Source organism: Coffea arabica, chromosome 8e, assembly GCF_036785885.1.
Source record: "Coffea arabica cultivar ET-39 chromosome 8e, Coffea Arabica ET-39 HiFi, whole genome shotgun sequence".
NCBI lineage: Eukaryota > Viridiplantae > Streptophyta > Magnoliopsida > Gentianales > Rubiaceae > Coffea > Coffea arabica.
In genome coordinates this window covers 45,258,787-45,286,372 of record NC_092324.1, presented here as the reverse complement: position 1 = coordinate 45,286,372, position 27,586 = coordinate 45,258,787, and the positions used below count along the sequence as shown (strand labels likewise).

The window sequence follows — 27,586 nt, the reverse complement described above, 5'->3', positions numbered from 1 at the left end:
TAGAATAATTAATGTATTACTTGCACACCATTTGAACTAGCACGAAAAGGCATATCCAATATATATATGTGCAAATACAAAAGAAAATACAAGAAAAAAAATAGTGGAAATTCATGAAATTTGATGTTTATAGAACACCTTTAGTAAAAATGTTACTACATAAAACATTAAATGAAGGTAGTAATATAAATTAGTAACAACAAATTGCTGACCACCCATACATACATACATTTTTGGTTTAAGAATTCAAATGTTAACTCTATTCTTGACTCTTGTTTGAATTATGAATTTTCGCAAAAATTTTTTTACATTTTTTATAAACATATTTTTAATTATTTTTTTGTCTCATATATATTAAATTATTATAATATATATATTTTTATAAAAACTCTTAAAAATGGCAATCTAACGATTACTAAACACCCATGAAGACAACTGCGTACTTGAACAAGTTATGGATTACGACGTAATCCTCCAAATTCTCTACTACGATCTATCACATCAAATCTTTAAAATACAAATCACCACATCAAGCCGTCCGATCACCACTTTTAACCTGAACCGTTCGATCATTCCCTCCCCTTTCTCGCTTTTTTTTAATAACTTTTCTGCAATTCAATTTCAAAAAAGCAATAAGAGGGAGAAGGGGACTGAAAGAACTCTGCCTTCCCAACTTTAACGCCGTTTATGATTCCTCTGACGTTTTCTTGGGACTATTCTTTCTTCAAGATTTCAAAAAAGAATGACGGGGATTGACGGCGTTACTTCTTTTTTCATTTCAGTTGATTAAGAAAACTTGATCTTTGTAAAAGTTTTGATTTTGATGGAACCGATGGAAGCATCGTCTCCGACGGCGCCGAAGAATGGGTTTCCGGCGAAGAGGTTGGCGAGGCAGTTAGATTTTACTGCAACACCAGCAATGTGTAGACCGTTGGCGGCAAATGTGATATTGCCGGAGCATCCACAGGCGCAATTACAGTCCAAGTTGCTTGCTCTGGCTAAGCCTGCGCCACCCGCGATACTTGTTTCACAGCCGCAGGAGGTGTCCGGAGAGAAATCGCCTCCGTCCCGGGCCATGCAACAGCGGCTGAAGCCGACGGTGCCGGTGGTAATGCGTCTAGCTCATACGGTTCGTCGGCCTACTTCGCAGGAAGTAAAGTAAGTTTGATTCTCAATTTTTGAAATTGACAAGCTTTTAATTAATATTTGGCGCTCTTTTCTGTTAAATTCGAAATTATTTCATTCTTTTGGAGTTTTTGTGATGTGAAAAGCTAAGTGCACGCTTATTTCTAACATGTTTGCAAAATGATTGCTGAATTTTGGTGAATTTGGAGTTTTAATTGAGAAAAAAACTCGAAATTGATGGAAATTCTAGAGTTATGCAATCGATAATATGGTAAGGAAAACTCATTTATAAGCTCTTAATAAGATCAAATAAATAATTAAAACTCCATGCTTTAAAAGAATTTGGCTTAAAAGAACAGTCTTTCTGTAAAATATAGTAATACATTTTAGAAAAAGGTTTGATTTTTGTTGATTTTTTTTAGACAAAAGGGACAAATTTTATGTGCCATAAGGTAATCCTGGATGCTGAAAGTTCGATCTCAGGCAAATGAAGTAACTCCTAGATATTAAAATTGTGCTTCTAACATTAGCAACGAGCTCCTTTTTTTGTAAACTAATTAATCCTTTTTCACCACGTCAAGGCTGGAAAACTTTGGATGTATGAAGTCTTATGATTTGTTTGAATTCAAAGTTTGAAAATTGTTCTGAGCTTACCTAACTACTATGTGATGTTATTATATTTATTTGCCTCTCAATTTTTTTTTCCAATCAGCAAATATGGGTCTCCAAAGTTGCCAGACCAGCGTAGCATTGAGCTGAGAGATGCTACTCCAAAGAAGAAGAAGCAATGTAATTGCAAAAACTCAAGATGCTTGAAGTTGTAAGTACAATTTGCCTCGTTTTTAAGTTTTTTTTTTTTTTTTGCATTGCAATTAGCATGTTTATCTTTTGCTTATGTCACACAGTGGCATCTTATACTTCAATCTTGTTATAAAGAGTACTTCAACTATATGAAAGATAAAGATGATGTTTTGCTATTTTTTAGTATTACCTGCTACATGCAGCAGAATTTGGAGAAGTGGGGAAGCCATGTGTAGGTGTTACGGGATAAGAACTTTTGTAATCGAGTTTTATAAGAGAGTCCCATAGGTCTTCTCTCATGCTTCATGTACTTCAGTCTGAAGTGCTCAGTTTTGGCATTATGCTTGAAATTGATAGACAGATTTATTTCAAAATTCCGCAACTTAGCTACTCCATTTTGTGTTCAGAGTAGTCTTTTATGGTACAACTGGGGAACCCTTATAATTTTCATCTAGTTGGAGTTGCTATTTTATGCCAGTAGTTTGTTTGATGCTTTCATCCTATCCATTTTGCGAATCCCTTATGAGTTTTATCTAGTTGGAGCCACTATCTTAAGCCAGTGGTTTGTCTGATGCCATGGTCTATTCTCTTCCTGAAAAAAGAAAGGGAATTGACCATATGAACTCATACATTGTTGCCTTTACTGCTCAAGCAGATTTTTAAGAAGCTCTATTGCATTTATTAAAGTTTGCTTACATTTTAGTTAAGGGAAATTTGCCAAATTGGTCCCTAACATTTACCAAAAACACTTTTTTAGTCCCTGACATATAAAATCAGCCAAAATGCTCCTTCACATTTAAATTGTGAGCCAATTTGGTCCTATTGCTCGTTTTTGCTCATTTTTCCGGCTAAAAATAGCACGCCTCTCTCACGTGGTCATATTTTTAGGGGCAAAATCGGAAACACATTTCATTACCGGTTGAAAGTAAAAGGATAGGGACCACCACCAAAATACACATTTCACCTTTGGCTCTCAAATTACCCTTTCCCTTTGGCTCTCAAATTACCCTTTCAAGAAACCCTATTTGCATCCCCGAATTAACAAGCATATGGAGCCAAAGGTGATTTGAGAGTGAATGGACAATTTTGTTATAATCAATCTTGAAAATTGGACAATTCAACTTAAGAGTGAATGGTCGCCCTTAGATTGGAAAATGGAGAATTCACAAGCTTTATGCCCTGATCTGGCGAGAAGATTTCGCTGAATGAGTGAAGTTTTTTGTGGCATCCTGAATACTTTGTACACCTTCCATACATGATGCTTGAGCCGCCCCTTTTAGGCAAAGGAATCACACGAAAAGAAAGGCTAAGTTTCCTGGAAGGATCACATTTTCTTTACCAAACTTGCCAAGCTGGTCTCGGTGAAGTCGTCTTCCTCGGTGTGCAGGGGCGGCGGCGGCGGCGGCAGCAAGCTCAAGTGGCCGTCGCTGCTGCCAATAGAAGCGGTGGAGCGGAAGGAACAAGAGCTGGGATCGGTCAGAGTGTCGGCTTCGAGAGGGGAAGTTTGAGCAATGAGAATATTGCGAAACTCGTCTTCTAGGCGGGCCATGGCGATCTGGATCGCGCTGTTGGCCTTAGCAGAGTCGTCTGAGATGCTGGCGGATTCCATTGACCGTTGGATTTCATCCACGGCTTGGAAGTATTTGTCGATCTCATATCGATCGCCATCGAAGATGATTCTGTCCCTGGCGTCCTCGGAGGCTGTGGAGTCCCAGCGGAGGATGATTTTCTCAGCTGATGCAACAGCCACGGCGTCGTTTTCCGGTGGCTCCATAGAGGGTAAAGGGTAATTTGAGAGCCAAAGGTAAAATGTGTATTTTGGTGGTGGTCCCCTATCCTTTTACTTTCAACCGGTAATGAAATGTGTTTCCGGTTTTGCCCCTAAAAATATGACCACGTGAGAGGGGCGTGCTATTTTTAGCCGGAGAAATGAGGAAAAATGAGCAATAGGACCAAATTGGCTCACAATTTAAATGTGAAGGAGCATTTTGGCTGATTTTATATGTCAGGGACTAAAAAAGTGTTTTTGGTAAATGTTAGGGACCAATTTGGCAAATTTCCCTTTAGTTAATTACTATTATGAAATTGGTGGTGAATCCACTTTAAGATCAGCCTCCAAAAGAGGCAGTGGACTGATGCTGGTCTTATGAATACCAGGTACTGTGAATGCTTTGCCTCTGGAACATATTGCAATGGTTGCAACTGCACAAAATGTCATAATACGTCAGAGCATGAGGCTCAAAGGAAGGAGGCAATTGAAATAATCCTAGAGAGAAATCCAGATGCATTCCAACCAAAGATTGCTAAAAGCCCAGTAGGAACCACAGATGGTAGTGTATGTATTCTGAGTCCTCTATATTTGGAAGAATATATTCTTCAGTAAAAGCCATTCAATTCCATGGTGTTTGTTCTGAATATGTTGGATGTGACTCCTCTGAATGAGATTCATGGTATTGCCTAAATTATGATTAAGTAGTAGTGTCATCTTTTAGATCTGTAGTTGGTTTCTGTTCCTCAGTTGTAAGTGTCCTGCTTCTATTAGTCCAACTTGTAGACCTGTGGCTAACCTACTGTAACTTGTTATCTCTAAGCTGAATGCTCTAGATAGAGTTTTTCTAGAACCAGATATGATGTCTTTATTGTTTGAAGATGCTGCCATGAAGTTAATTTGGAATTATTTATCTTTTTGTAATTCCCCTTATGACTCTAGGCAATTTAGTGCTTCATGGATTTAAGTGAGAATTTAGACTAAGTTTTAGCTGCTACCTTAGACTCTCAATGCATACAGCTTGAGATTCTAGTGTTTTCTGGCTTATATTTACAGCACCTCAATTGATCTGGCTGATTGTTTGGCCATTTTTTGTAATGATTCTAAAAAATAACACTCATTCTTTTGCAATTTACTAACCTTACTGGCTTCTGGTGATTAGGCTTAGTCAATTGTCACTGTCTGGTGAAAGTTAATTTAAACTCTGGTACTAAAAATCTACTTTTAACTTTTAATTGGTTAAGACAGAGAAATATCATATCAAGCAAGCTCAAGGGATGATTTTTAATTGCTAGCTGCTTAAGCTTTGTTTTCTCGAGTGGTATATTAGCACCTTTGAATGCTTTATTAGATTATTCTTCTACTGAGATGCCTGTAAAAGAAGAATAAACCTTGACCTTGTACTTGAATTGGTTAAATTTATTTACATAGCACATCAGTTGATCACAACATCCTTTCTATGATATCATATAAATTGTATTTTAAATGTTTTAAGACCAACCAGGTAGAGGCATATGATGTCACAATCATGGGTAAACACAACAAAGGATGCAATTGCAAGAAGTCTGGGTGCCTCAAGAAATATTGCGAGTGTTTCCAGGCTAATGTTCTGTGCTCAGAAAACTGCAAATGCATAGATTGCAAGAATTTTGAAGGGAGTAAGGAGAGAGATTATATGTTTCATGAAGGTCCCACAAATGATTTTAGATTTGTCAATCAGGCAATAAATGCAGCCATTTGTGGAACTTCAAAATTTTCTTATTTTAACACACTTCCTGCAACAAAGAAGAGGAAAACTGAGCAACTCATATGCAGAGCAACATCTGTTGATGCAGTAAAAGACAGACTTGAACAAATTAGACAGGTATTTGAATCATGGGATTTTAAGTTGACAGATATATATATCATTTTGGTTACCACTGGACTTGAATTTTTTTGCTCGTTAAATTCTGTGTGTAGCTTCATTTTAGACATGCTTAACTCCTTTTGCAGTCAGTTATCTGTATGGCTATACAACTTAAAGGCACATGCGTTTTTTTGCACTGGCTTGTTTGATTAATTCCTCTGCACTCGATTTTACTAATATAGTGAACAAGTTTGGTTTATGAACTTATTTACCATTGTTTTGCATTTCCAGCTGAAGAAGGAAAAGAAAAACTAAAAATTTGATCTTTGACTTCACAAAGTTAGTTGCTGTTCAAAATGAGTATTAAGTTCAAAAAGTTTACAAAGTCTCACAAATCCCATAGATTGTCTTTCAAATAAAGTTATTTCTTACACAATTTCTGGGATTTTCCATTCTATAGTTTTCATCTACACACTAGCTCATTCATAGTGTCAAAAATCAGGTGAAAATTGTTTCATGGTTAAGTTACCCTTCTTGATCTATACCAGAAGGTGAGACAGGTCACTACGGAAAGTTTATGAGATATTTTTTGAGGAAGTGCCAAATTGATTTCTATGTAATAAGCGAATCTAGCCCTGATAAATCTGTAACTCTGTGCTGATTGTTACCAAATTGATGCTAGTTTTTGACCCCTACATGGAGGTGCTTGTTAGAGCTACCACAAACCTCTCTTATTTTAGCAACTTAATTTTCAAAATTACCTTAACAAGTTGATAATTTCAAACCTTTGTTATCAGGAAAATGATTTAGCACCCACCACAGCTTCTTTTTCCCCATTGTCTGCTCCATCTGCTCAACCTACTACTGCTATGACTTCAGGGATTTCACAATTCACACACAGGTATATGTCTGTAAACTTATTTCTGTTTAGAACTGATGACAAGTTTTGAGCTTTTGATGCTTGTGATCAAAAGAGATGTTTGCATGACTATTGAACCTGACCACTATCATACATTATGATTGAAGGCCTCTATTAGCAGAAATTCTCCAATCCGAACATTTGAAGGAGCTATGTTCTCTTCTGGTTGTAGTTTCAGCTGAAGCCGCAAAAAAAATTTCAGGTCATACCACAACTTGACACAATAATTTTTACAGGTTCTCTTAGATTCTTATATTTGTGACTTCTTGGTAATTATTATTTAAACATTTAGAGGTGGAGGGATACAAGACACACATTAATTTGCTTGTCTGTTTTTTTGTTTTGAAGCATGAGTCACTTTCAATTTCTTATAAACTAATAAATGTGAGAATGTTTCTAGGCTATGAGTACTTTTTCTTCATAAAGGGCTCTGCTTTATTGTGATTGACTTATTTCTGGCTTGTGATTAAAAAGGATGGTTTCTCTGTATGTCTGCACTTGTGCACATCCTAGCACCTTTGCGCTTTCTGGCTTATGCATGATGTGCTCAAGTAAAATTTTGTAATGCAAGATTCATTTGCAGATAAGAGCTCTGTCTGAGTGTATATTATGGAGACTGGCTGCTCTCAAAGTCCACCTTAACTTAAATCCTTTTTCACATTCTTTTGTGGAGTACTTGATATTTGTTCTTCATTTATCTGATTTGCATCCAGTGCACTATCTTTAGGTCTATTTTGATTCATTGATATTTTTCTGCAATTGCTATTAGCCTTAATTGCACATTCAATTTTTTTTACTCAGAACTTTTACGACTCCTCTGTGGTGAGCTTTGCCCATCTTCTGTACATGTGGATGTTAGAAGCAGAAACACTGCATTTGACTTGGTTTCTTGTTTGATTAAATACCTAATTATCTGATTTTGTTCGTAATATTCTTTCATCTCAACTAATAAATGCTTTCATAAATTCTTAATTGTCTTTTTCAGGAAAGAAACATGTGATAAATAAAGGTGACATAGAAGAGGTTGAAACTTCCATTTCTTCAGCAATTCAAGGAAGTAAAGATGTTCATGCTCAATATCGTAATGAGAGCTTCAACACTAGTCAAGTAGAGGGGAATCTGGCTTATGGATGCCAATCAGGTGAAGGTGATCGAGAAACTGGAAGCGCAGCCTCTCCTGAGACACTTCCATTAATGTCTAATGATAGAGATGTTGCAACCGAAGGAGCTGACTCTCCAACTGGAGCTTCCAACCCAAAAAGAAGTACAACAATTAAGTCTCCGGACAGAGAAGTATTTAAGGAGATAGATGCAGAACAAGAAAGGCTCGTCCTGACAAATTTTTGTGGTTTCCTTAACAAACTTATAACATGCACTATCATAAGAGGTAAGTTTTATTCATCAGTAATCTGATTGCATAATTGTTCTGTTGAAAAGATGTAAATTTGAGACCATGTCCTAGTTTATAAAATTGTCATGATATCGGCGAACAGAAATTTGACCTGGCACCTTTTCAGATCTCACAACCCTTGGGTGGTTTTCAGGAAATATGTTTTCTAATATTCAAGGACCGTTTAATATGGTCAACTTTTTCTATGACATTTACTTTTTCATTTTGTTTTTTGTTGCCAAGAAGTAATCATTTAGGCGCTGCAATAAGCAATCCTTTTTCCCAAGTAGGCATCTGATTATGTAGATTACACTGAATTAGTATTGTATCCCCTGTCTTTTTTTTTTGGCAGATTTCCGAAAATGCATGTTACTTTTGTGGTTTTTTTTGTTGGGGGGGGGGGGGGGGTGTTTGGTTGTGATTCAAACCCTGTTTTCTTTGCATGCATACTGTCGTAACAATGGCTAAAGATCTGTATTTGTTGCATCCTTTTTCTGGTTTTCAAATTTGACTTTGGCAGTGATTTTTCCCAAGACCATATATTTAGAGCTTTGTACAACATTTTGTTCTTTAATCTCAACAAGGCCTTGAAGCTGGTTCTAAGTCGTAAAGCAGGGATACTTGGTGACTGCATGATAAACTGTTTTGAAACAGATCTTGTTGTTATCTCTAGTTCTTCTGCACAAGGATATGCCTTCTATACCATGATCTTCTGCTGATCTGATGAAAGAGAATCATCTTCCTACTTGCAGAAACTTCATATTTGTCGTTGTCGAGAAATGGATTGGAAAGCCAGCTGGGAGTAGTGCAAAATTGCAATTCAAAACCCACAATTCAAACAAGAAAATCAGTTTGATGCTGACAATAGGTGATGACAAACTGGTTTGGAATGGCTAACGATTGTTTGCTTTGGAAACTTCCTTCGGTGGCTTGGTGCAAAGAGGTATATTCCTTGAGCAAGTGAAAGCTCCCTGCCTGGAAGTAGGATTGAGTTGTCAAAAATGATTTTTGACATTATATTGCACGTCTATCTTTACTCCACATTTAATGGCTGAAATGGTTTTGTTGCGATGAGATTATCTATGGTTCGATAGTTAGAATAGTTATTAATCAGGTAATTGTTGATAGCAGGCACTGTACTCCTCTTTACCACCAATTTAGAGTCTGGGGTGCAATTTTTGCTGCATTGCAGTATATAATGTAATTCAGGGCTTTGAAGAAGAGTGAGCTGTTAAACTAGCATGCTTATGTTAGCAGAGATGTGGCTTTATCATAACACTAGTCGCCTTATTTGGATTGTTACCCAAAAATTTCTACGTTTTTTATGAACACATTTTTCAATCATTTTTTATTTCACATGTATCGAACCGTAAAGCTACATTTTTCTACAAAAATTATAGAATTAGCAAATCCAAAGGGGCTCACTCATATTCTTTCTTCTACTTCAAAGACGTACGAGGAAATGGTCATTTGTCCCCTGGCTGCAGGTAGCTGCAGAAATTCCTCTCTCATGTATGCTTTTCTGTACTAGCTTGCTGTGCTACTATCCCATTACTTGTCTGATTGGAGGTTCCTACCACCTTCCTTCCTTGGCTGTAGTTTGTGGAAATAGCCAGAAAATATTCTGTAACTGTGTCTTTTGAGTTAACAACAAAAATAAAGGTGAATGGAAACTATAGGGCCAATTGCTAATTCATTCACTCACTTGATATAATTCTTAAAATCAAGATACGCAATAGGGTGAAAGGCATTTGTTTATCCTAAATTAGTTTTATCAAATTATCACCAGGGTTGACTTGAAATCCAATTAAATAATTAATGCTGTTATATTAAACACTTCATTTTGAATAATTAAAAAAGAGAGAAGGAAAGAATAATGAAAATAAGTTTTCTGTACTTAAATATGCTCATTACAATTTGAAAAGCATGCAAAAGAGTAAATGTAGAGTCAAAATTCACATTTTCGACCCTTTTCTGTTCTCTATTTTTTTTTTTCCGATAGAAAGAGAGGCAAATTTTTTCCTATTCTCTAATTAAAAACCTCATATTGATTACTTAAAGTAAAAAAAAAAAAAAAAGCCTCTATAAACTTAAATTGATTCTTGGATGGTTTTATCAGCATTGAGAGTATGTAAAATGTAATAGACCCGCACCCGTTTTCTCGCACCTGAAATCCACACAAAAGACCACGAATACTGCCAATACCTGAAAAACCACCGAGAATCATCACAAAACTCATGCCCCATTTCCTCCTCCTTGAAATAATTTTAATGTCAGTAGCAGCAATGAATATGAACATTGTTCCAAACATCGCTCAAAAAATGCAGAGATTAGCACAAGCCCGCACCCTGTCCCACGTGCATGTTTACAGTCACACGTTGCCTGCCCGCCATTTCATCAACTCTCCCACGTTGTCGCAATCATCACTTGTCAGCAGCAGAAGCAGCAGCTATAAAAGTCAAACCACCTCCTTAAAGTTCTTCAAGTTACAACTGAACATCACCAACTCAGCTAGCACTACGAGCCACCAAGAAGAAAGGGTTGAAATCATGGATTCTGAGAAGCTTCGTCTTGAATTGCTTGAAGTCCTTCGCAGCAGAAGAACCCCAGAAGGTCTGTCTGCTGTGCTCACTGTTTGTTGTATGAAATATGAATTTATCTATTGAATTCTTGATCTGGGATTCTATTCTTTTTTCTTCTTTATGGCTTCTATGGTGGTTCAGTTAGACTTATGATCGATTTCTTGAAATTTTGTTTTCCATTTTATTCATTTACTTGATATGTGGGGTGAATCAGTCCATCTGACTGTGGAACCTGGGAAGCCAGTGGAGGACCCTTTGTATCAGGAGACTCCTAAGCCAACCTTGAGTCCGGTACGAAACCTTCCCCCACCCACCCTCCTTTTCTCCCCTGGATTCATTTTTTAATCTATTGTTTTTAAGTCAAAAAGAAAAATTCTTGAATTTTGAGATTAGTACTTGGTATTCTGCAGGCCATGGAATCCTGTCCAAAGAAAGATATTCCCAACTTTAAAGAATTGCTCAAAGAGGAGAACTTTTACTTGACTACTGAGGTAATTTATTCGAATTCCTTATCTTTACTTTGACCTTTTTGTGATTATAGTGGACTGATTCTTTTTCTCGATAATTTATTCAAATGGGCTGAAGGGATGGGACATAAATAAAAAAACTAAGGACAAAATTTTGACATGATTTCTAACCAGTCTTATATTTACATGCAGTTATCTTATTAAGAGGCTAATGCAATTTGAAGTGAGATTTATCACTCTTCTCTTGTGCTCTGTCTTGCAGTTTTCGACATTTACTCAGTATGTTTAGCTCATCATTTTCATGGATTGTTACTGGATTTAAAGAACTATAGGACATTTCTGCCGAAAGTTCTTGGGAACTATCAGTGCAACCCTCATAATGAGAACACATTGACCATTTTCAATTCTTTTGGACAGTTGCTTAAAGAGAGAAAAGGTGAACTGGATGTTTCAAGGGGTTGATCCATGGAATTGCATGAGTTTCTTTAGATTAAAGACATCAAAGCATCAACATTTTGGTAGAATGATTTAAAAATAAGAAATGTCCCAAGTTTCTAATTATCAGAGGAAGATCTTGAATTACTAAAGGGTATAAAGTCACAGTAATCAATATTCTGCTCAAACGTGGTCCAGCATAATGTTTTCTTTTCTCTTGAATGTGGCCAAAGATATGTTATTAACCTTTGTCTTTGGGGAATTCATTGGTCCATCATTGGTCCATTTACAATCTTATTTCAACTTCTTCTATACCACTGCTTTTGGATGAAGCAGTCGTACAAATTTAATGTTACTATTTTAGCTCTTTACTCCATCAATTTTGACAATTTTGGCTATGAGCTGATTATTTGTCTCATAATCATTACTAGGCTGGAGAGCAAGGACGCTTGCCTGTGCTGATACTGAGCTTGAAAGATAGCACTCCGCAGAAGAGGCCAGCTATTGTTTTTCTGCACAGTACGAATAAATGCAAAGAGTGGTTACGACCATTGCTTGAGGTTGGTAGAGAACCATAATTTTCCTTCTCATATCCTTAAACATTCTGAACATGGAGTTTGGGAACCAAAAATCTGCTTTAAGCATGCTGTGTTTCACCACAGGCGTATGCTTCAAGGGGATATATAGCAGTTGCTATTGATTCTCGTTATCATGGAGAGCGTGCTAGAAGCTTGACAACGTATCGAGATGTATGTACCAGTGCTTGTTCTTTACCTGTTTTTTCCGTTATTAGGTTCTTATACAAATTATAATGTTTGACACATCAAAATGGTATACCAAATCGATATAAGAAAAACTATTTTAGCAGACTTGAGGAAGGAACACAAAGAATATGGACAAACTCTCTTCTGTCCAGGTTGACATAAAAAGTTAAGTGTGCTTCGGAAAACCACCCACGTATGATGTCAAGAATGATGGTGTTGATTCTCAGGCAAGACAATTATGCTGAAGAGTCATGTTAAGAGGAGAGCTGTTCTTCCTCTTTCAGTTTGATATCCTTGAATTGCAGCTTGCTTCACAGCTATAATGGATATTGTGGAGCTTTCTCTGTCCAATGAGTCATACAATGGTGGTTAACAATTTACCGTCTTTAGGCAAGACCATGCTCTGAAGAATCCCATGGAGTGGAGAGCTATCTAATCCCCCTTACAGTTTGACTTTCTTGAATGTGTGCCATTTTTTATGCCTTGTTGGACATGGATCTATAGTGGGTAAATCAGACTTATCTCTCCTCACGATTTGAGAGGCTTCCCTCCAATGGTTTTTGTTTACCACAATGACCTCGTTTTAGGTTTTCATGTCAGCATGTAATATGCTTGAAATTCCAAAAGAATTTTAATAAGCACCGTAGTTAAGCAAGGCCATTTGAACTTAAATTATCGTAGAAAAATAGGTCTAATTAATTTGAAAATGATAAATAGAATTTTTTGAAATTTTAAAAGCCGCAGGAGAAGTCTTGTAATTGTGGCAACCCAGCAGGGTTGAATTACTTGTCTATTAACATTTGCTCTGTCCCATCATTGATTGGATGTCAGTTTGTTTATTTTAAAGTAATTGCATTATCCTTTATCTTCTTACAATGCAGGCCCTCGTGTCATCATGGGAAAAAGGTGATACGATGCCATTCATATTTGATACGGTATTGCTCTTGTTGTTTGGAAATCAATTCCCAATCTAGTTTGTGCATCCGTAATCCAGAAATGTCATTATAGTCCTTTTGTTTCTTAGGAATGATTTGGCGCTCATGTCATGATTAGAAATTTAATTCAAGCGAGAGTACCTTTAACAGTTGAACATTCCAGGTGTGCGACTTGATAAAACTTGCAGATTATCTCACACAAAGGGAAGATATAGACCCACTCAGGCTAGGGATCACTGGTGAATCACTTGGAGGTCAGTTAACTAAATTTAAGAGCAAAAGGTGAATCTAACTGCTCCACCAACGTGGAGGACTTACAAGGTGTAATATGCAGGAATGCATGCATGGTTTGCTGGTGCTGCGGATACTCGCTATGCTGTGGTTGTACCTATAATTGGTGTTCAAGTAAGGTCGATTTATAACCTTCAAGTCATGTATGTTTCTATTAGATTTCTTAACACTTTGTTGAGAATATCATTCATAATCTGAGAATATTTGAGCAACTATGGTTGTAGGCCTTCAAATGGGCTATAGAGCATGACAAGTGGCAAGCTCGAGTTGATAGTATCAAGGCAGTATTCGAAAGTGAGTGGCGCAAAGAATATTTTCTGCAGAATTATGATGAATGTCTTTTCCAGCTGTCATAGGATTATTCTTTCTTTGTATCCAGGTCTTGTGACTTGACTGCAAGCATTCTGACATTGCTCTTCATATCTATTTTCCAGAGGCAAGGATTGATTTAGGCAAGACTGCAATCGATAAAGAAGTGGTACAAAAGGTAAGTACCAATGCTGATTTCACGTTTGCTCAATTTTGTCCAGACTTTTTTTGTTTTCTTTATGTGATGCCAGCTTCTAAACAAAAAACTAGCATCATTATAATTCCTTACTTTTCTTTCTTTGTCTTTCTTCAATTGGTGTCATTCATATTGGATTTAAAAAACCAAACTCAAATATCATTTATTTGATACCATGTCTTGAGATGCCATAGGCTGTTTCATATATTGTATACTTCCTCACCAGGTCTGGGATAGAATAGCTCCAGATCTAGCCTCCAAGTTTGATTCACCTCATACAATTCCAGCTATTGCACCACGTCCACTGCTGATCTTAAATGGTATTCACGCTGTGCTGCATGTTCTTATTCTAATAGTTGTACTTCTATTTTTTCTGAAGAAGTTAAGCTGTTTGGGCTGCAAAATTTTTGAATGTGCAGGTGCTGAAGACCCGCGGTGCCCTTTGCCTGGCCTGGAAATTCCAAAATCAAGAGCACAAGAGGCTTATATAAAGGCCAGTGCATTGGATTCTTTCAAGGTAGGAATTTGTCTTCCCCAGTCACCCCTTACTTTTTCTTTTACAAGTTCATAATTTTTTATCTTTGCATGTTCCAGCACATAAGAGAAATGTGGTTTTCTGATGCGCTTCTGATGTCAAAGTTGGAACAACTCCCGTTACAGTCAATTTACTGTTAATAGTTTTGTAGTTGATGTATTATTGATCAAAGAAGTTGTGTTGAACCACTCTTTCTTTAGAATTCTGCGATGCTTTCTTCTTCACCTTGTTCAGTAATTCTTCCCAATTAATTTTTAGCCACTTCCTTCCATTTCTGACATGATTTATTCTCCTCTCTGCCAGCTTATAGCAGAACCAGGAATCCCTCACCAGATGACGCCCTTGATGGTAAAAGAAGCAAGTGATTGGTTTGACAGGTTCTTCATGACATAATAGCATGTAATCTCTGAAATAGTAACTGGAGTTTAAAGTTGTGTTATGGCCTTGAAAATGCAATATAATGTGAGAAACAATTATAGCGTCATGATGTGATGTATATGATTCTTCGCTTCTCTGTTGCCCAAATCCAATTTTAGTTGCTTTTTTTTCTCCCCCTAAAGAGGTGATTTGCAACCTAACCAAATTGATGTCGAAGATTCATAAACAATAGAAGAGAGTTATGGAAATCCAGCCATAAAAGGGCTATTCTGCAAAGTTAGTTATGATGGCTTTCTTCAACATCTCGAGGCAGTAAAATGGTTGTCCTGGAAAACTTCTAGACAAGAGCACCTTAAGTTGGACGAAAATGAAAATAATCTTCATTTCTTCCAACCATATATGCTGTGAAGGAAAGGAAGTAAATATCTATCACATTACAGACGATTCATAGAACACTGTTAGCTTTATCTCCCATTGCAACTTCTACACTGGCTGCAACTTATTGACCTAAGGTGTTACAGAAAAGAAGAAATTTGGTTGCTCAAGCTCAACTTGACTCTCCCTGAATGGAAGGTAAAACAATAATTATGTGACAAATTTTGCAACAAAGCCAGCTGAGAATTAGAACATCGTGCGAAAGCATGGATGATAGCTTAAAGTCATGTTGGACACTGATGAGCCCACTGTTGCAAGGTAAAGCATTGTCTATTTTCTTGCAGATGTTGCAGTCTCAGTGATCTTATGGAGTTAGCTGTTAGCGGATACGGGGCACAAACGGTTGCAGGTGCAACCGTTTGTGTAGGTTGTCTTCATTTTGCACTGCGCGTAACATTGGTTAAACACGATGTAACTTTTTTTTCACAGGATGTATTTTCACAACAGATAGTGGTGGGTCCCACACTTGACGCGGAAATCGAGTTACATGGTGTAATCTCAGCCGCACAAAATTTTGAGGGCAAATCTTGGCCCTTAACCGTGCAGGGACCGTCCCTGCCCCAAATCCGCTGTTAGCATACTGATACCCATTTGGCAATTGGGTTGTCATGGAAGAAAACCTAGTATAATAGGGTGGACTATTAGAATTCGACGCAAGTTAAAATATCTAAATTCGAGCTTGGCAAGCTTTTAAAATTGAGTTCGAACTCAAGTTGGACTTCGTATATCTTACTCAAGCTCAATCAAGCTTAAACACTATAAATTAATATTTCACATAATTTTAAACAAGAGATATTATCGATATTTCACATTAATAAATCCTATAAAAATTATACATATATATATATATATATCAATACTTGATAAGGATTGATAAGACTCGTCAAGCATACAAGTATCACTTACTCACACTCAAACTCCACTCAAATTATTCATCAAATAGCTCAGACTCGATTTGAATTTGGTCAATATCGAGTTTGAATTGAATGGTTGAGCGAGCTGCTCGCAAGTTCAAGTACAAGTCGAGTTGCTCGCTTGCCTTGCATTGCTAGCTTGTTATAAAAGATAGAAAAATCTATTGAGTGTGTCAAGTAGGATAATATCACATCTTTGCTTATCGAAAGCATGGACATAACACTCGAACTTGGGCATGGTTAAATAATAATCCTTGACACAATTTTGCAACATAAGGATCACTGCAATCTTTAATTACCATTGGAGTTATCTTCAATTTTATGTCCTAAAAGCTGTAAGGTCATGAGAAACCTGTGTTACTAAGAAAAATATTTTACTTAGCCACACAGGAGACAACATGAAACCATAATTGACATACATGATAACAACCCAAGCTGTGTACACAAAAAACTATGTGGGCTGCTCTAAAAGCAAAACCTAAAAGTAAAGGAAAAAACCTGTGGGGTTATTCTTCTTCTTCTTGTCGCTCTCTATTGGTTTTTCTTCTCTTGTTGTTGCTTTAAGAACAAAGGTAAAGAAGAATGGCGATGCTTATTTCATTCTGTGGTATGTGATGAATTTTAGTTTAACAAGAAACTTAAATAAGAACGACACTAAGATCATCATTCTGAAGTAATTGGACGATGAAATCTTGATCTTGTAGGATTCTAAGAGATGCCTCTTCTCGGATGAAGGAAAAAAAATTTTCAGTTAGGAATCTATTATGTGTAGGAGATTTAGGACTGTTTAATGCCACGTTGAGGTAAGGGTGTACCATGAAACTCAATAGAAAGTGAGAATAAAAATTCAAGTCTTTCAACTTGACAGCATACAGCAGTTGATATGATGTATCTGATCCCAAATATAAAACAGAAAGACGATAATTTGCATGTCTACATAGGAATTCCAGAAAATGATTGTAGCCTTCTACATTCCATGGCAAGTCTTTGTCACAAAGCGACTTATTTGCCCCAAACATATGGTACCAGAAAAGAAAGTTCATTCATTCAATTCCAGTCAAGTGGATGATGCTCCCTGGAATGAAAGCAAACAAGAAATGTTACCAAACAATATTCTGTACATGCATGCATTTGTAGGATTGTATCAAGTGAGGTTACTGCTCTAATTGTCCAATACCTACATGATTCCACTGAAACGCCAGAATGAGGTATTGCTGTACATGTTTCTGCTTCTTAACCAAAATTTTACACTGCCCCCTTTACCCCAAAAAAGGTTGTAATGGCTAACCCTTGACAGTTTTTAAATGTACTAAATGAAAATGAGACTACAACTTAACCCCAACACTTACAAAGCCATATTAACTACTAATAACCACTGCCTCCATGTCAAATGTTATCTTTCGTTGATTTTTTCACTCTCTCATATCTCGTGTTCTCAACCATGATAATCTTTAATGATACTATAAAGTATAGTTCGTCTTGCAATAAACTTTGAAAAAATTCTCGACAATTGTAGCATTTTAAGTGGTTTTATAGCAAATTATGCATAAATTGAAAGCGAAGGAGAACCTTAACCAAGTCTAATTAGGGATGATTGCGGAAAACAAGGTGGAAGAGAAATTGGTTTAGACTGTTATGATCACTTACCAATAGGATACCTTTCCTGGCCCTCTCCTCCAAATATTTGGATGGCTTGAAAAAGTTTCCATAGGCCTTGAACCAATTTGTCAGCCTTGAGCAAATGTAGTCTGGTCCAAGTGAATCAGCCCAGAATAATATTCCTCCACTAGTCACAGGAAAAAGGAAAAACACAGTTAGAAGCTCAGAGATTGACCATGCAAAGTGGCAACAGAAATACTTGCAACCAGCATTGGGAGTAGAGAAGTGAAGATCGACATATGCATATAGTAGACTGGAAATCAGCAATTACTGGATTTCAAAGTCAAATAACTTGACATGGAAGGTTGATAGTCCTTTGCCTGAAAATTGCTTTGTTTAAACAAAGCAATTTTGGACACTACTAAACTGGACATGATGGGCCAACAGTTTCTTCCAAGCCCCTTCGCCCTGAAATTTCCTTTGTTTAAAGAAATTATACACTCTCTGATGTGAAAATCTGGTCAAGTAGATTCTAAAAGGAAAAATGGTTTTGCCTATGATGGTTCACTTTCTGGAAAAAAATAAACATATTTTGTCAAAGACTTACTAATATGAAGGAAATTTCATCCCATGAACAGATGCTATGTCAATGTCTGATGCCCGGACCACAACTCCTCCATCAACCAAATGGCAGGCTTCATTTACCACAGGAAAGAATATCATTTCCACGATATCTTGGTCCGTCAGAGATATTGGCTGCCAATGACATCCCAGTAAACATTTCTGTCTTTTAGTCATTCAGGTTGAGGTCATAAATCTGAAAAAGCTATTGTACTAGCTCGATTTTAAGTAGTCTCAGTCTCAGATGATACAATTTTTATTCTAATGTAATGGCCATAGTTGCTGAAAAGTGTTTAACCTGTCCATCAGCAACAATGCGGGTAAGCTCCCTAGTCTGCTCCAGAATTTGTTGCACGGATGCATCAGGTTTTGGCCTGCTTCCTCTTTCATACACGTAGTATCCTTTTCCATTCTTCTTACCTAGAATTTTCACATTATTGAACAGAACAAGACGGCTTAGTTGAATTGCCAACAACAACATCTTGCTACTAACCTTACACGCTTTAATTTAGTATGTAATCCTCTATTCTTTTTGGGAAACATCAGATTTTAAACATGCCAAATACCTGCCCGTCCACTTTCTTGCATAAGTTGAACCAAAGGAGACAGAAAAGTCCTTTCAGAATATGCGGCAGAAAACTCTTTCATGGCTGCCAGATACACGTCATATCCTGTCACATCCTGAACCCTGAATATCACAGCACAAGAAACGATTAAATTTCCCATTGTTCGCACAAAAGACGTGACCACCAGTAACATGGTAGATGACAAAAACCTCAATTCCAAACTGGAAATTTTGTTGCATTTTTGGTTTATGTCAAGCATTCCAACAATGGTTTTTTTACTAATTTAAGCAGAACAGCGAATCTTAATTTCGACTTGCGGAATGAGAGAGTGTACGATAACTGAATGGAAATGTAAGGCTGAATTCCTTTCAACAAAATTTCAGTATCTCCATATCATGTGTATGACCAGTACAGCTAATGAGAAATGATGCACTTGAGATGAAGACTCACTGAAAAGGTCCAATTCGCATGCCAAATTCACATATCACTTGGTCAATTCTGAAAATATCCACACCTAAATTCGCCAACATATCTGCTGCTTGAAGATATGGTAAGAATAGTCGGTTAGCAGCAAAACAAGTGCAGTTCTTAACTACAATTGGAACCTTCTTAATGATCTTCGCGAATCTCATGACATCAAATACTACTTTTGGAGACGTTCTTTCCGTCCTCACGATTTCCATGAGAGGCATCACATGAGCAGGACTACACAGATAGAGTTAGAAGAAGAATTGGTAAAAGGACAAATGAATACATCAGGAAGGAAATAGCGTAAATAACGGTGCAGAGTTAGATACATAAAGACATAAATATACAGAATTAGTCTTAATATATAGTGATTTGTTTACACATATTATCTGTATGTATTATAATAGTGACCTTTCAATGACACAGTCCACTTTTCTACTAAGTTAGGAAAAGAAGAAGATCAAACAGAAATTTCCATATCCGTCTTTCATTTTTGCGTCATCTCTTTTTCTTGGCTGCCCTAATTCTGGCGGTAAGTCTTTAGCAGTCTATTTAACCACATGAATTCAAGTCAACTACACAAAAACTACTCACATGAATGTTTTTCTCCCTGAAAGTATGTAAACACAGATGATGCCAAATCTCTGCAGAAATCTTCCCATGATGAAAACAAGAAACTTCCATATTTTCATTTAAGCAGAATGAGCAACATTCAGGGAGAGTAACAGGTATAGGCTGTTTTAAAATATTGTGTATACATGAATTTCCTCTTCTAATTATCAGTACTAGAAAACAGTGTGTGTGTTTTGAAGAGAAAATTTGATCAGGATGTTGTAGTTGCAGGTTCATAGTCTTGATTAAAACATGCAGTGTGTCTATATGTGCATATTGTACTGTAAGCTTGAAAGTACAGGAATAATCCCACAGAAAAAGTACCTGAATAAATGTGCACCAACAATGCGGTCTTGGCCAGTTGTTCTTTCACCAATCACATTGAGATCGATTGTGGATGTATTTGATGCTAAGATGCAGTTGGAAGAACAAACCTTTTCAAGTTCTTCAAAGATTGATTGTTTCAAGGATATGTCCTCATTAACAGCCTGGAAAAGAGGCCACCAGTAAAAGGAGGAGGTACCAAGATAAGCAGAAAGTGATTTGTAAAATGAAATCATATCAAATTCAAAAATCATGTAAAGCTTATGGAGTTCAACCAGTTGAAACAGGGTGAATCAACTAATTCTAGATTACTGGGATCAAATTGGCAGATAAATAATAAGCCACATTTTACATTTTATTAACTGGATGACACAATTCTTTGGTTAAAACAATAGACGTTTTGGTATCTCTTCTCCTGAAAGTCGTCATAAATCAGTATATAGAACAGCAATGAACAAAATGGAATTTGACAAGATACAAATGCATATGCACAATGGAACTGAAGACGAAAAAGGAAAGAGGGATGCAGCAAGGTAGGAGTTAAAACATTACCTCAATGACCATATCCACATTCTTAAATTCTTCATAGTCCAAAGCACCTTGAAGAAGTGACAGGGCCTTTTTCATCTTATCCTCCTCTAATTCTCCTCTCAATAGGAGGCCTTGGAGATTAGCTAATAAAGATAAAGTTAAGTATCAAAATAAAGTCATTGCATGGAAAATGAAGCTTTCTGTTCTATTTTCTTTTCTGGCATGACTCCAATAGATATTATCCTTGCTTAAAGCAAAACAAAGTAACATGCAAATGTACACACGTTGAATAAAACTATTTCAAGTTTATTCCAAAAACACATTAACATCGGTTAACTTCAGTATACACAGACTGCATCAAAAACTTGTCTCCTTTTGTTAAATAATAACAGAAATTCAAGTTTAGTTCATGAAAAATCACTTCAATACAACAGAAAATCAACGCTAAAAATTTAGAATGACCAGAAGTGTTCTTGCAAGTTCGTTTCTTCTTTTCTATGAATGGACTAAGTGAACAAGTCAATAACTGTTATGAAGATTATCTCCCGAGAATGACTACAGTCTAGTATTATGTTCAGAGTGCCTAAAGCCTCATATAGCAAATGCTCATGGTAACTCATCTGCCCGACCACAGAGATGCTAACCTTCTATTGATCTCAGTCCCTGTCGAAGATATTCAGAATTGATCTCCTTAAGTATCACATGTATGTTATTGACAACAAGGGCAGTAGCAATGCCAGATCCCATTAGACCACCACCAATTACAGCAACTTTCTCTATCTTCCGTGCCTTGAACCCAGAATCTGTAACAGCTGGAACCTGAATTTTGCAAGTCAAGAAACATATCCTTTTAGCTTTTCAAAGTAAACTTAACAACCAATTTCTTATAGCTCTGTTTTGCTAAGTGTCCGCCTGGTGTACTAAATTAGTTGTAGAGTCATATATGTCCCCAGAGTCCAGGCTTTATCAAAACAAGAAAAAAACGAGGGTTTATACAAAAATAGAATCTGATACAGAACTTTTAGGTGGTTCTAGGTAGATAGGTTGATTACATTTCCAAAAGAAATGAATGGTATTGTCTGCACAAATTTCAACCTTTAAAAAATTAGTTTGGTTGTATGAAGAATAGAGAGAATGTGGTCTTAAATACCATTCCACCATCCTCAAACATGATACTAGGAAAGTATGTTAGTTTGTCGAGGCGGAGAAAAGTCTCCATTTTGTAATAATTTCACACGTTTCCTGTTGTTTGAATGATATACATAATACAAGACATCAGTACAAAATTTAATTTGATGGGAAATGCTACCTCTTGCAAAGAGGTTTAAAAAACCAAAATCAGATGCTGGCTTGAAGTAGCCAAGGCAAGTTTGTAACTTCATCTCTTCATAAGGGTATTTCATTGGAAACATTGTTCAATGGCATTTAGTTAAAAAATCAACATGACTTGAAGCTGAATTGCAGAATAGTGAACTTAAATCTAAAGACAGTCATGCTAATTCCCAGATGTTTGGTCTTTGCAGCATTAATATGTTGAATAAAGATTAGTGAATAGGTTCTGCACCTTTGATGTAGCACGCTCTGAAAAGAATACATGAAGAAGACCTCTTGCAGTGTTGGATAGCAACAATTCTTTGAAAACTTTGTCCTCCTGCAAGTTATTGGTCACATTAGTGATATTTGCCATAAATATATGTGCATAAAAAGTTGCAGATGCATCTACACTTCATCAATTGACTAGAGTTTATATGTTTCTTTACCTCTATAATTTTAAGAATAGATTTAGACAAAAAGTTCACCTTCAGGAGACCAGAGTTTGGCCCAGAGATGATTCCCTCTTCAATCACATCAAGGCAGGCACCGTAGTGAGGCTCATTTGGAAATTTCGCCTGTGCATTTTGCCTAGCTTTTTGAAAGATATCATCTAAATCATGGGCAGCTACAAGTTTGTCACTCTTGTGAAGACTATTAATATGGGGTCTACGCCCTTCTACAATGTCTAGTGCCCATTGACGAGATGCAGTTAAGAGCTCATCAGGAGATGCTATAGAATCAATGACACCCAACTCTGCCCCTTCTTCCGAAGTTATAGTCTTGGACGACTGCGACAGTTCAGGAGTCATGCTTAAACTCGATAAGAATAGGAACAAGGGACATACAAATTCATAAGAAAGAACTTTATTTCATGCATCCGTAAAAGCCAAAATGGTAAGATTGTCTGCTCAATGGAAAGAGAAGAGGTTATTACTTCAATTAGGCTGTCCGCATGTTATGAGCAAATTGATTACTTGTGCTGTATGTGTGAAAATGTGGTGATGAATTCAAAAAAGAATCATATAATATAACAAACACATGAGCTGCTGAACTTTCTTGAACTGCGATTAGTTAATTAACAAGAAAAGTTTTGAATATCAGATTGTATATTTCAGATATCTTATGCAGGTACTCCTGAAATTCTTGAAGTTTTTCTGTGCTTGAAGTGATGTTTTAAGTTATCCAAGGCTAAGGCCAAGTTGTGTTTATGCGAATTGAATAAATTAAAAACTCCTGCACAGGTAATTTTAACAATGCGTACTAAGGGAGTGATCTTATTAGCTTGTTACTTCAGGTAAGCATAGAACTCCGTCCGAGGAAGGGAGTTTCCTTTTGTGAATCTGACTTCAATAATTACCAGAGACTGCACAATTCTGCAATGTTCTGCATATTAGAGGCAACACTTTTTTTTTCCTTCTCTTTTGCAGGCATCCTATCTACTGAAGGTTTAGGATTACACCTTTAGATTGGGTTTCCATCGCTAATGTAACATGAGAAAGGAAAAATATCACATATTATAAGTTCATAAACCGCTTCTTGATTTTTTTTTTTTTAAAAAAAAGAGAGAGAGAGTTTCTTCCTGGCATCAGCATAGAAAAGCAGTAAGAATGCAGAGTATCAATGACCTACCAACATCATGTCGATGGCCTTTGAAACTCCCACGAGCCTTGGAAGACGTTGAGTGCCTTCGCATTTATGTGTAAATGTTTCAAGTCAAATGGGAAAATGAACCGACAATGCTGTTATAGTAAATGCCAAAGACAGTTAATTATAGAGTCAATTCAGCGATACCTCCAGAACCAGGAATTATCCCAAGCTTAAGCTCTGGTAAACCAAGTTCTGCTCTTGGTGCAGCAATTCGTGCACTGCATCCCTGTACACGAGTACATGAATAACACTCGTCAAACCAGAATGTAGACTATCAAGGTGTTTAAAAGGAAGATGTTCTATAGATAGCAAGGCACAGAAGAAGCAAAATACCATTGCCAGTTCCAAGCCACCTCCCAGAGCAAATCCTTGAATAGCAGCAACAGAAGGTTTCTTGCCATCTTAAAGAAGCAAAGGGACAAAATTAAGTTCAAATGAGTTAGTGAAACTGTGAAACACATATCTACTGAGAAAAGAGAGAGATTTATATGATCAAGACCTTCTATTGTGTTGACAACAAGATCAAATGACACATTTGGCAGAAGTGAGACGTTCCCTGAAATGGCCGAAGCCAAGTGAGATTAAAAGAAAAACTCCAGAAAGCGACTTCAGGTAAGAGCTAAAGTAGTTAAATCTCAACAACAATTTATTGAAACAGTACCAGTCTTCTGTACTTCCTGCAAAAAACTGATGTCCAGACCGCCACAGAATTTACCATCAGCACCTGTAAAATTATCAATGGAAAGGGCTCTTACCTACAACTGGTATACAATAATACAAAGAACTTTAAGGTATGAACTATTCACAGTATCACCGATTTTTTTAGTCCTTGAAGTAAATGCCCAGAAGAAAAGCAAAATCCTTGATCAGAAATCTCATCATCACGCACTTGTGCAGCAGCAACTTCGTACAGAAGTTTAAAAGACAATTTGTATTGAGTTCAGATGGGTGCTCAGCCCCGGTTGTCAATAGGACCAATGGATTATCCATTAAAGTTTGATATAGTGCACGCTACTTTGATAACCATTACATGCATGTGTCAAATAAGTGTAAAATATGGTATAATTCTTCTTGTATAATTAATAAGGTTAACAAAATTTAGCCAAATCTTAGTCAATAAAAAAACTTTTATACCAATAATAGTAAAACAAATTATGAAGCAGTAAACGTGTGCCAGTCTTATTTAGATCAGGCAAACAAGCTTACAAAAACAAAAGAGTAAAAAGGAAAAAAAAAAAATGAAAGATCAGGCAAACAAAAACAAAGAACAAATATATTAATGGTAACACAGGTATAGCCTCTGGGACAACGCTGTAGCAAATTTGAAGTGCCGAATTAGGAAAGCCTTGAAATTTGAGGGGCTCATTTCTCAATTTCAAACGCGAAATTTGAAGGACCTCAATCAGTGCAGTCCTAAAATTTTTGGAGGATCTAATAATAGTATGATATTTTCCAGAAAATTAGCCAACAGTTTTTTATGTCCTAAAAAATGATGCTACATTATATGGACAGATAAAAGGGAAATTAAAGTCGAAATGAACTAGCCAAACATAGAGCTCACCCGTCAAAACAATAGCCTTGACATCATCTCTTCTCATTGCCTCACCATATTTTTCCCGCAAGCCAGCAATTACTGCAATTCCATCATAAATAACATTATTGTTAATTAGCTAAATCATGAAAGGATAATCCTTCACCCTTTTATTTTATTAGTAGGGATAATTTCAGAAACCTCCCTGAGGTTTCTAACAATTTCACTTGCCTCGCCTGAAGTTTGTAAAATTACACAAACTTCCCTTGAGGTTAAGGTTTTGATGACAAATTAGTCTAATTAGAACAGTAACATTTAAAAAGTACTTTAAAGGGAGAGATGAAACTTTTGTTTTGGTAAATACCCCTTATGCATGTATATAAGTCGTATTAGTAAAAAAAATAATAATAATTAAAAGTTAGAAACAATTAATAAACCACTCAAAAAATTCATATTTAATAAATTAGACAACATAAATAAGCAACAAAACTATACTAGTGATTACAAGATTCAGCAAAACAGATTAGTCATCTCTTTTAACATAATGTTTACTATGATTCTTGTGATTTTGAGTAGAAAAATTTTCGAATTTTGCCTTTCTTTTTCCTAATCATAACATTTTGTTATTTCAAATTAATTTCACAAGTTAAATAAAATTCTTTTAGATGTTGTCACAATTTATAAAAACATTCACCCGTCTTTTTACTCTGTTAATAAAAGAAAAGGATATCCCGACAATGCAGTAGGCAGGAGGAAACATTGAGAAGGTGGCGTAAAAGATCAAACGTCGTTGAGGGCATCCATGCAAAAACTTACTAACTAGTACTTCCCAACGCTGCCATCTTCCGACTCTCTAATCCCTAAAGAAGCGAGCTCATTTTGCAAATCAAATTACTATTAGCCAAGAAATCAGTATTATCAAAGCTTTCATTTCACAATGAGGATAAATTAAGATCGACTTGTCTAAATCTTTTAACTGATCAGAAACACAGGCGAGGAGGCTTTAATCTGCTGATGCTTGAAGTTTTAAGGTCACTGATTTAATTAAAAAATAAAAATAAAAGCTAGTTAGAAATAATCGTGCTTTTCTCTTTTTGATCTCGACTCACAACAAATATAAGCACATTTTCCATGCTTTTAATAGTGGTATCAACTTTGCAGAGCTGTGTTTAGCCATGCAATCTGAAGTTAGAGGTAGCAGTTGTATGGACCCAATCACTAAAGGAAAAGATACATGATGTACCTGAGAGTGAAAGTGCATTAACAGGTGGGTTACGGATGGTGATGAGTGCAATGCCATCATCCTCTACTTCCATGCTCACAGTCACACCTGCCTCCTTATTTGCCATCCTTCCCTTCACAAATTTTCTCTAAACAAACCTCCTAGTTAAAAGAAGAAAAAAGGGTTCAGATATTGAACTTTGCACGAGGGATTTGATGTTCTGATGCTCTACTATGATGGACAGAAGCCAAGTATTTATAGGATTTTTTTTACGAGGTTGCCAATTTGCTTTGCTAGCTTGTGTGCAATGGCTCATATGAGGCACGTTATTATGGTGTGGGGGCCCTTGCTCTTCCCAGGAAAAGTATGAAATGATAATCTATGATGAACGTTATTACACGTGTAAGAGCCACCAATGTATTCTTTTTTTTTTTTTGTCGACACAGGGGTGTCCGGGTCAATTCTTACGGGGCCCGACTAATTCCCTGCGGTCCGGGAAAGGAGGCCCCACTCCACACCGAATACGTTAACAGCGGGACTCGAACCCTAAACAAACCAGGAAGGTCGCCATGCCCTAAAGAGGGGGAGCGGACCGCTCAAGCTACCCCGTGGGGGCAAAGACCAGCCACGTAGGGTGGCAGGTTATGGGAGGCAGGGATTGCACCCCTGACCTCCAGCATCCCAAAGAAAGGGATGACCACCGGACCAAATGGCCAGTGGCAGCCACCAATGTATTCAAAAATAGAAGGTTTTGTATTTTGAAGGTACAAGAATTGTTATGTTTTCAATATCTGAATCACAGTAATGAATTACATACTCTCTTGTGCTACTCGCGAATTTGGCTAAACCCATGAATTTGTATAAAAGTTGGTGTCTGTAGTGTCTAAGCACCTGCCTCCTTATTTGCCATTTTTCTAATCAATAAACCCATGAGCATTAATCAATGCAATGATCACGGGTAGAGGTGTCAAAATGGGTGATTTGGGCGGGTTTAGGTTGGATTAAATGAGTAATGGGTATAAGTGACTCAACCCATTTTTACCCATTTAATTAGATGGGTA

The 27,586-nt window shown here is 36.7% G+C and overlaps 3 protein-coding genes across 5 annotated transcripts; 2 read left to right on the top strand and 1 right to left on the bottom strand.

Annotated features, from left to right (window-relative positions):
• Positions 1-573: 573 nt before the first annotated feature.
• LOC113703324 (protein tesmin/TSO1-like CXC 5) lies at positions 574-9,265 on the top strand. 2 transcript variants are annotated; one of them, XR_003451413.2, is made up of 9 exons: positions 574-1,158; positions 1,838-1,945; positions 4,084-4,261; positions 5,199-5,558; positions 6,338-6,441; positions 6,567-6,661; positions 7,445-7,846; positions 8,602-8,792; positions 8,981-9,265. XR_003451413.2 is itself a non-coding variant. In XM_027224650.2 (8 exons), the coding sequence occupies exons 1-8, from the start codon at positions 824-826 to the stop codon at positions 8,703-8,705; spliced, it is 1,686 nt and encodes a 561-aa protein (XP_027080451.2). In that variant the 5' UTR covers positions 576-823; the 3' UTR covers positions 8,706-9,265. The 2 variants fall into 2 exon arrangements, 1 of the variants encoding a protein (XP_027080451.2); XM_027224650.2 differs by having other exon boundaries at positions 576-1,158; positions 8,602-9,265.
• Positions 9,266-9,973: 708 nt separating this feature from the next.
• Positions 9,974-14,847, top strand: LOC113702855 (uncharacterized). Of its 2 annotated transcripts, XM_027224012.2 has the most exons (13): positions 9,974-10,462; positions 10,646-10,722; positions 10,842-10,922; positions 11,765-11,893; positions 11,996-12,082; positions 12,979-13,032; positions 13,196-13,286; positions 13,367-13,437; positions 13,548-13,617; positions 13,758-13,810; positions 14,055-14,148; positions 14,248-14,345; positions 14,667-14,847. In XM_027224012.2, exons 1-13 carry the CDS (start codon positions 10,087-10,089, stop codon positions 14,754-14,756), a joined length of 1,371 nt encoding a protein of 456 aa, XP_027079813.2. In that variant the 5' UTR covers positions 9,974-10,086; the 3' UTR covers positions 14,757-14,847. The 2 variants fall into 2 exon arrangements, with proteins under 2 accessions (XP_027079813.2, XP_071918165.1); XM_072062064.1 differs by lacking the exon at positions 14,055-14,148 and having other exon boundaries at positions 9,998-10,462.
• Positions 14,848-16,888: 2,041 nt separating this feature from the next.
• Positions 16,889-26,767, bottom strand: LOC113702934 (peroxisomal fatty acid beta-oxidation multifunctional protein AIM1). Its single transcript, XM_027224120.2, has 18 exons — positions 26,547-26,767; positions 25,334-25,405; positions 24,434-24,496; positions 24,272-24,328; positions 24,106-24,173; positions 23,917-23,998; positions 23,755-23,810; positions 22,611-22,913; positions 22,376-22,462; positions 21,456-21,630; positions 20,833-20,954; positions 20,281-20,444; positions 19,327-19,581; positions 18,877-18,998; positions 18,609-18,730; positions 18,297-18,445; positions 17,738-17,876; positions 16,889-17,165 (listed from the first exon to the last, which is right to left on the bottom strand). Exons 1-18 carry the CDS (start codon positions 26,650-26,652, stop codon positions 17,148-17,150), a joined length of 2,160 nt encoding a protein of 719 aa, XP_027079921.1. The 5' UTR covers positions 26,653-26,767; the 3' UTR covers positions 16,889-17,147.
• Positions 26,768-27,586: the final 819 nt, after the last annotated feature.

Bases quoted from the DNA above. Each gene is read 5' to 3' on its own strand.
- LOC113703324 (XM_027224650.2), top strand. From the start codon at position 824: ATGGAACCGATGGAAGCATCGTCTCCGACGGCGCCGAAGAATGGGTTT. The intron at 1,946-4,083 runs GTAAGTACAATT...TATGAATACCAG, and splicing joins AACTCAAGATGCTTGAAGTT to GTACTGTGAATGCTTTGCCT. The intron at 7,847-8,601 runs GTAAGTTTTATT...TCCTACTTGCAG, and splicing joins AACATGCACTATCATAAGAG to AAACTTCATATTTGTCGTTG.
- LOC113702855 (XM_027224012.2), top strand. From the start codon at position 10,087: ATGCCCCATTTCCTCCTCCTTGAAATAATTTTAATGTCAGTAGCAGCA. The intron at 13,438-13,547 runs GTAAGGTCGATT...CTATGGTTGTAG, and splicing joins TACCTATAATTGGTGTTCAA to GCCTTCAAATGGGCTATAGA. The intron at 13,811-14,054 runs GTAAGTACCAAT...CTTCCTCACCAG, and splicing joins ATAAAGAAGTGGTACAAAAG to GTCTGGGATAGAATAGCTCC.
- LOC113702934 (XM_027224120.2), bottom strand. From the start codon at position 26,652: ATGGCAAATAAGGAGGCAGGTGTGACTGTGAGCATGGAAGTAGAGGAT. The intron at 23,999-24,105 runs GTATTTTGCTTC...ACTCGTGTACAG, and splicing joins GTGGCTTGGAACTGGCAATG to GGATGCAGTGCACGAATTGC. The intron at 18,731-18,876 runs GTATTTGGCATG...TGAAAATTCTAG, and splicing joins GCAAGAAAGTGGACGGGCAG to GTAAGAAGAATGGAAAAGGA.